The following is a 7550-nucleotide window of genomic DNA, read 5'->3' as shown; positions in this document are numbered from 1 at the left end:
AAAAACGAGATTCTTTTTAGCCTACTCGAGCAGTATTTTCTTTCCAATAAGAGTAAATAGTAATTAGATAATATTTCCAACTCAGTATTTTAATACATTATAAAACAGTATGCAATAATAACATATTGAATGTAAATGATTATATTTAGCCTATTAAATAAATGCCGCCTTATTGGGACAAGCCCTCCCCCTACACCTCCCCCTAACGCTACCCGATAAGCACTTTATTATTAAATAACCGTTAGGCATTTTAATTCCACTTTTCACAGAAGTTCTTCATATTTATTGAAAATAAACGCCTTTCCAATCTAATAATGCGATGGACAAAAGGTGAACAACGAGATCTCAACAGGCGGATTCGAACTCGCGTCGATCGCTTCAAAAGTAGGCTACAACTAGTTTATCGCTTTAACCCTTACGCCACTGCGGACAAACAAATTACGTTTTGTTTTTTCGAACACCTCAACCGAACTTTAGTGTGTGGAGATAGTTTGGCAGAGGGACAATGATGCCTTTTTTAGGCAATGGTCTCATGAGGTGGAGCAAAAAGAAAAGCGCCCATTGGATGTACAGCGATAAAAAAAAAAAGATAAAAAAAAAAGTTAGGTTTTACATTGGTTGAGTCAGATAAGCAGCTGCATCTCAACTTTATTGCATATTCAATAAAGTAAAATCTCCTGAGACCTGGAACTTCGACTTTGGAGCTTTTTTTGAGACCAGAACTGAAGAGTCAAAGACAACGAATTTGCCTCGACAATGGAAATTCCAATATTTATTGTTGATGCTTTTACCAATGTACCTTTCAAAGGTAATCCTGCTGCAGTATGTCTTATAGAGAAGGTAAGTAGCTATTACACTATCACAAGACAGGCTTCTAAATACGTCAGCGTATTAGTTATTCATGCCATGGTAATAAAATGTAAATGTATTTGCGCGTTACAATGTTATAAAATGTTTCTCTGTAATACATAGGAGCTGCAAGATGATCTTTACCAAAGCATTGCTGCTGAGATGAATTTATCAGACACCGCTTTCATCACAAAACAGAATTCTGTGGATTTTACCTCAGGTATTCTGCTGCTGAGATGCATCTTGAAATATTCAAACAACTCTTATTTACATTTTGGATTTGATGTATTTTGAAAGGGGCAAGGTTTGGGTTACGCTGGTTTACCCCCAAAAGTGAGTATCCACTATGTGGACATGCAACACTGGGCTCAGCAGCAGTGCTCTTTTACCTTAAAAGTAAGAAACGCTCATTCTGACATTAATCTTTTACCAAAAACAATGGACTGGTGACCATTCTAAAAGCACAATATCCTCACACAGAGAATGTCAATCCTGTTGTGGTGTTTGAGACTATGAGTGGGGAGCTTATTGTGCGCCAGCATGAAGAATCTCTAATAATGGACTTCCCCTTAAACAAACCAGAGCTCCAGGTATGACCAAAAGACACTTTGTGGACACTTTCTTCACAGAAAATGGACTCAATCAAGTGGTTGCTTTTGGTCTGAATTTGAGTTTTGGATGTTTCATTTGCAGGACCAACATGAAATCAAGGACCTTTTGAAGGTAACACTGCCAGTTTTATTTCTGTTTTTAGAATGACACTAGCAGAAACTATTTTGTGTCACCATTTTGCCGTACGTTTTCAGGCTGCTGTTGGAGACTTACCCATTCAGGATGTGTGCTACAATCCAGCCATAAAAAACCTAATGATTCGTCTAGCTGACACATGCAACAGGTTCTGCTGGACATTTCTGAAATTAACAAAGAAAATTACATTGATAATGGCAATGTATTTGTATGCATTAAATGTGAAAACAGCTTTGCTTAGAAAAAGGAATAATCTATTTGAAATTGTATGCTTCTGTATGCTAAATTCTGCAGTATTGTTAATTCTTTATTGTTGGCAGGTCTGATCTTATGTCTTTGAGGCCAGAGGCAGAGACTCTTGTGAGAAATGAGACCACCGGTAAGATTAAAAGTCTCATCGTTACGTTGAAAGGAACACAGACATCTCAGTCTGGATATGACTTCTACTCCCGTGTCTTCTCACCCTGGGTTGGCGTCCCTGAAGATCCAGTCACTGGTGAGCAGAACATGAGAAATGTGTACAATGTAAACTCATAAATATTACTAAGCAATGCAAATCATACTACAACTTTATTTCTAAAAGGGTCTGCACATACAGTCCTTGCTGGCTATTGGTCTGAGAAGTTGGAGAAAAAGAAAATGATGGGTAACAGCCTCCTTTTCCTTCATGTCATGTCATCACAAACACTGGAATGAAAAAAAAAAAAAGAATATAAGTTATTCTAACATTAACAAAACAAGTTGCTCAGATTAAGACATTGATCTCCTCTATATTTGTTTTTTAGCTTACCAGTGTTCCAGTCGTGGTGGCGAGGTAAAGCTGGAGATAAGAGATGACGGTCGAGTGGACATCATTGGTCAGGCGCAGATCATTCTTCAAGGAACTCTTAAAATCTAGACAAACTTGCACAACCGATTTGCGGATAGTTTTGATGGAAATCAAGTGCATTAAATTTCCACTTTAGTTTATATTCTTGTGAAGGTGCATTCTAAGTTATGTGCCATTTAATAAAATTTATACAAAAGTTCAATCTGGTTCTCTATTCTGATTGGCATTTTTAATTTTTTTTGTCTCTTATATTGTGCCCTTTCTGTATCAAGGAATCTGCTTGCACATCACAGTCTTTCTGCTGCTGATCTGGGTGACATTTCTGACATAGGATGTTTAAGTGGACACATTACATGTACATCAAATATTCTATTTATAACAAAGTTATGAGTTGTCATTATTTTGGGAATTACATCTTTACTGAAACCATGACTTTTTTTTTTAATTCAAATTATTCATAAATGAAATGGAAAAACTCAACCTTGTCACAAGTTTACAACCCTGAAACAATGAGAAATACATATTATGTGACGGGGTTGAGTGTGACAGGATTGAGGTTTTTTGCTCAAAATGGCCACTGCTCCTCCTGTAGTGTAGTGGGAGAGTACACCATATGGCAGCAATGTAATTAAAGTAATTAAAAAGTAATTATACTTATTAATTAAAATAAAAATTTGAAAATAAAATAGCGATATTCTATATACACTATGTAAAAATAACAGTATTTGTAATAAATGTGTAAATAGTAGTTAAATACTATTTGCATCTCAGTATTTTAGTATAACAGTATTGCAATAATATATTTACGTATTAAAGTAAATTATTATATTTATTAAAGTAGCAGTTATTTGCAACTAGCGATAAATGCTTTGTCATATTTGTCATAAGCAATGAAAATATTTTGAGATGGGATTTAAAATGATTTGCTGTCCAAATGACGTTGCTGCCACCTTGTGGTACAATATTGGATTTTACTGTGGAGTCAAGAATAAAACAGATAAAGTTTATAAAATGTATTTTATTTATTTCTCTGAACACCCCCCCCATGGGTAACAGCCTCCATATCTGAACAGAATTCATATTTTATACAATATAATACAATGTTCCTACAATTATGAAAAAAAGGTCAAACGGGATAAGATTATTTTTTTGTCAATTGCATTTGATCTTGGAAAACTCTTTAAACCAAGGGTCGATACATGTATATGCGTGTGTGTATTAATTTTATTTGTCACTGTTATCTAAACAAGTCGTTTTTTGTAGAATGCTCAAAGAATATAACATTATGAATTTCATCTCTTTAAGAGCCCTGATACAGGCTTTATTAAACATTCTGACATAATAAATAAAGGGTTTCGGCAGGTGTTATGAAGGTACATTTAAAACTTAAATTATATTAAACTGACATAAAAAATTTGTTGAATCTTGTATAACATAAAAAAGTTGAAAATTGCTTAACCTATTTTGATGAGCTGGAGTTGATGAGTTAGCAATGTGAAAACATATGTTGTCATAACTTATTAATCATCATTTTTTCCAGTGTGGATTTAAAGATGTTTAGCTTTTTATTGGGAAAAATATAGAAAATACTGAGGAAGATAATTTTTTTGCAATGAGTGCAAGATTTAATGCCATGACTTTATGGATTTTTTTTTTTATGGATTGTTTGTTTGCCTTAATTTGTGCAAGAGTGAATTAAGACTTAATTCACAGAAGACCGATAAATGGCTCATTTAAAAACAAAAACGAAATGTATTCCAGTTGACATTACACAACAAATGTAAAGCATGAGCAGTATTCCTAAAACAGCTGCTATGACTAAATCCACACATTAGATACAATAAACAGAATATTTTAAAGAATAATAAAGACATTATCTCTCTCAGTAAGGTTGCTACATAATTTGAAGACACTGAAAAGGACAAAAGGTGAACAACGAGATCTCAACAGGCGGATTCGAACTCGCGTCGATCGCTTCAAAAGTAGGCTACAACTAGTTTATCGCTTTAACCCTTACGCCACTGCGGACAAACAAATTACGTTTTGTTTTTTCGAACACCTCAACCGAACTTTAGTGTGTGGAGATAGTTTGGCAGAGGGACAATGATGCCTTTTTTAGGCAATGGTCTCATGAGGTGGAGCAAAAAGAAAAGCGCCCATTGGATGTACAGCGATAAAAAAAAAAAGATAAAAAAAAAAGTTAGGTTTTACATTGGTTGAGTCAGATAAGCAGCTGCATCTCAACTTTATTGCATATTCAATAAAGTAAAATCTCCTGAGACCTGGAACTTCGACTTTGGAGCTTTTTTTGAGACCAGAACTGAAGAGTCAAAGACAACGAATTTGCCTCGACAATGGAAATTCCAATATTTATTGTTGATGCTTTTACCAATGTACCTTTCAAAGGTAATCCTGCTGCAGTATGTCTTATAGAGAAGGTAAGTAGCTATTACACTATCACAAGACAGGCTTCTAAATACGTCAGCGTATTAGTTATTCATGCCATGGTAATAAAATGTAAATGTATTTGCGCGTTACAATGTTATAAAATGTTTCTCTGTAATACATAGGAGCTGCAAGATGATCTTTACCAAAGCATTGCTGCTGAGATGAATTTATCAGACACCGCTTTCATCACAAAACAGAATTCTGTGGATTTTACCTCAGGTATTCTGCTGCTGAGATGCATCTTGAAATATTCAAACAACTCTTATTTACATTTTGGATTTGATGTATTTTGAAAGGGGCAAGGTTTGGGTTACGCTGGTTTACCCCCAAAAGTGAGTATCCACTATGTGGACATGCAACACTGGGCTCAGCAGCAGTGCTCTTTTACCTTAAAAGTAAGAAACGCTCATTCTGACATTAATCTTTTACCAAAAACAATGGACTGGTGACCATTCTAAAAGCACAATATCCTCACACAGAGAATGTCAATCCTGTTGTGGTGTTTGAGACTATGAGTGGGGAGCTTATTGTGCGCCAGCATGAAGAATCTCTAATAATGGACTTCCCCTTAAACAAACCAGAGCTCCAGGTATGACCAAAAGACACTTTGTGGACACTTTCTTCACAGAAAATGGACTCAATCAAGTGGTTGCTTTTGGTCTGAATTTGAGTTTTGGATGTTTCATTTGCAGGACCAACATGAAATCAAGGACCTTTTGAAGGTAACACTGCCAGTTTTATTTCTGTTTTTAGAATGACACAAGCAGAAACTATTTTGTGTCACCATTTTGCCTTACGTTTGCAGGCTGCTGTTGGAGACTTACCCATTCAGGATGTGTGCTACAATCCAGCCATAAAAAATCTAATGATTCGTCTAGCTGACACATGCAACAGGTTCTGCTGGACATTTCTGAAATTAACAAAGAAAATTATTACATTGATAATGGCAATGTATTTGTATGCATTAAATGTGAAAACAGCTTTGCTTAGAAAAAGGAATAATCTATTTGAAATTGTATGCTTCTGTATGCTAAATTCTGCAGTATTGTTAATTCTTTATTGTTGGCAGGTCTGATCTTATGTCTTTGAGGCCAGAGGCAGAGACTCTTGTGAGAAATGAGACCACCGGTAAGATTAAAAGTCTCATCGTTACGTTGAAAGGAACACAGACATCTCAGTCTGGATATGACTTCTACTCCCGTGTCTTCTCACCCTGGGTTGGCGTCCCTGAAGATCCAGTCACTGGTGAGCAGAACATGAGAAATGTGTACAATGTAAACTCATAAATATTACTAAGCAATGCAAATCATACTACAACTTTATTTCTAAAAGGGTCTGCACATACAGTCCTTGCTGGCTATTGGTCTGAGAAGTTGGAGAAAAAGAAAATGATGGGTAACAGCCTCCTTTTCCTTCATGTCATGTCATCACAAACACTGGAATGAAAAAAAAAAAAAGAATATAAGTTATTCTAACATTAACAAAACAAGTTGCTCAGATTAAGACATTGATCTCCTCTATATTTGTTTTTTAGCTTACCAGTGTTCCAGTCGTGGTGGCGAGGTAAAGCTGGAGATAAGAGATGACGGTCGAGTGGACATCATTGGTCAGGCGCAGATCATTCTTCAAGGAACTCTTAAAATCTAGACAAACTTGCACAACCGATTTGCGGATAGTTTTGATGGAAATCAAGTGCATTAAATTTCCACTTTAGTTTATATTCTTGTGAAGGTGCATTCTAAGTTATGTGCCATTTAATAAAATTTATACAAAAGTTCAATCTGGTTCTCTATTCTGATTGGCATTTTTAATTTTTTTTGTCTCTTATATTGTGCCCTTTCTGTATCAAGGAATCTGCTTGCACATCACAGTCTTTCTGCTGCTGATCTGGGTGACATTTCTGACATAGGATGTTTAAGTGGACACATTACATGTACATCAAATATTCTATTTATAACAAAGTTATGAGTTGTCATTATTTTGGGAATTACATCTTTACTGAAACCATGACTTTTTTTTTTAATTCAAATTATTCATAAATGAAATGGAAAAACTCAACCTTGTCACAAGTTTACAACCCTGAAACAATGAGAAATACATATTATGTGACGGGGTTGAGTGTGACAGGATTGAGGTTTTTTGCTCAAAATGGCCACTGCTCCTCCTGTAGTGTAGTGGGAGAGTACACCATATGGCAGCAATGTAATTAAAGTAATTAAAAAGTAATTATACTTATTAATTAAAATAAAAATTTGAAAATAAAATAGCGATATTCTATATACACTATGTAAAAATAACAGTATTTGTAATAAATGTGTAAATAGTAGTTAAATACTATTTGCATCTCAGTATTTTAGTATAACAGTATTGCAATAATATATTTACGTATTAAAGTAAATTATTATATTTATTAAAGTAGCAGTTATTTGCAACTAGCGATAAATGCTTTGTCATATTTGTCATAAGCAATGAAAATATTTTGAGATGGGATTTAAAATGATTTGCTGTCCAAATGACGTTGCTGCCACCTTGTGGTACAATATTGGATTTTACTGTGGAGTCAAGAATAAAACAGATAAAGTTTATAAAATGTATTTTATTTATTTCTCTGAACACCCCCCCCATGGGTAACAGCCTCCATATCTGAACAGAATTCATATTTTATACAATATAATAC

The 7550-nt window shown here is 34.8% G+C and overlaps 2 protein-coding genes across 2 annotated transcripts; both read left to right on the top strand.

The window, feature by feature from the left end:
• Positions 1-604: 604 nt before the first annotated feature.
• Positions 605-2800, top strand: LOC311278957 (phenazine biosynthesis-like domain-containing protein 2). The gene is made up of 9 exons (XM_084390142.1): positions 605-840; positions 973-1069; positions 1147-1245; positions 1330-1439; positions 1543-1572; positions 1656-1744; positions 1917-2092; positions 2180-2242; positions 2382-2800. Exons 1-9 carry the CDS (start codon positions 757-759, stop codon positions 2492-2494), a joined length of 861 nt encoding a protein of 286 aa, XP_084246268.1. The 5' UTR covers positions 605-756; the 3' UTR covers positions 2495-2800.
• A 1810-nt stretch (positions 2801-4610) lies between these two features.
• LOC311278958 (phenazine biosynthesis-like domain-containing protein 2) lies at positions 4611-6874 on the top strand. The gene is made up of 9 exons (XM_084390143.1): positions 4611-4863; positions 4996-5092; positions 5170-5268; positions 5353-5462; positions 5566-5595; positions 5679-5767; positions 5943-6118; positions 6206-6268; positions 6408-6874. The coding sequence occupies exons 1-9, from the start codon at positions 4780-4782 to the stop codon at positions 6518-6520; spliced, it is 861 nt and encodes a 286-aa protein (XP_084246269.1). The 5' UTR covers positions 4611-4779; the 3' UTR covers positions 6521-6874.
• The last annotated feature ends 676 nt before the right edge of the window (positions 6875-7550 follow it).

The sequence above is a fragment of the Rutilus rutilus genome (assembly GCF_951802725.1).
Source record: "Rutilus rutilus genome assembly, chromosome: 19".
NCBI classification, from domain to species: Eukaryota; Metazoa; Chordata; class Actinopteri; order Cypriniformes; family Leuciscidae; genus Rutilus; species Rutilus rutilus.
This window is presented reverse-complemented; position numbering and strand designations above follow the sequence as displayed.

What these genes read in the sequence shown, in the direction of transcription:
- LOC311278957 (XM_084390142.1), top strand. Translation starts at nt 757, where the DNA reads ATGGAAATTCCAATATTTATTGTTGATGCTTTTACCAATGTACCTTTC. An exon ending in AGTGCTCTTTTACCTTAAAA is followed by an intron (nt 1,246 to 1,329) that starts GTAAGAAACGCT and finishes ATCCTCACACAG; the next exon opens with AGAATGTCAATCCTGTTGTG. An exon ending in CCCTGAAGATCCAGTCACTG is followed by an intron (nt 2,093 to 2,179) that starts GTGAGCAGAACA and finishes TATTTCTAAAAG; the next exon opens with GGTCTGCACATACAGTCCTT.
- LOC311278958 (XM_084390143.1), top strand. Translation starts at nt 4,780, where the DNA reads ATGGAAATTCCAATATTTATTGTTGATGCTTTTACCAATGTACCTTTC. An exon ending in CAGTATGTCTTATAGAGAAG is followed by an intron (nt 4,864 to 4,995) that starts GTAAGTAGCTAT and finishes TGTAATACATAG; the next exon opens with GAGCTGCAAGATGATCTTTA. An exon ending in AGTGCTCTTTTACCTTAAAA is followed by an intron (nt 5,269 to 5,352) that starts GTAAGAAACGCT and finishes ATCCTCACACAG; the next exon opens with AGAATGTCAATCCTGTTGTG.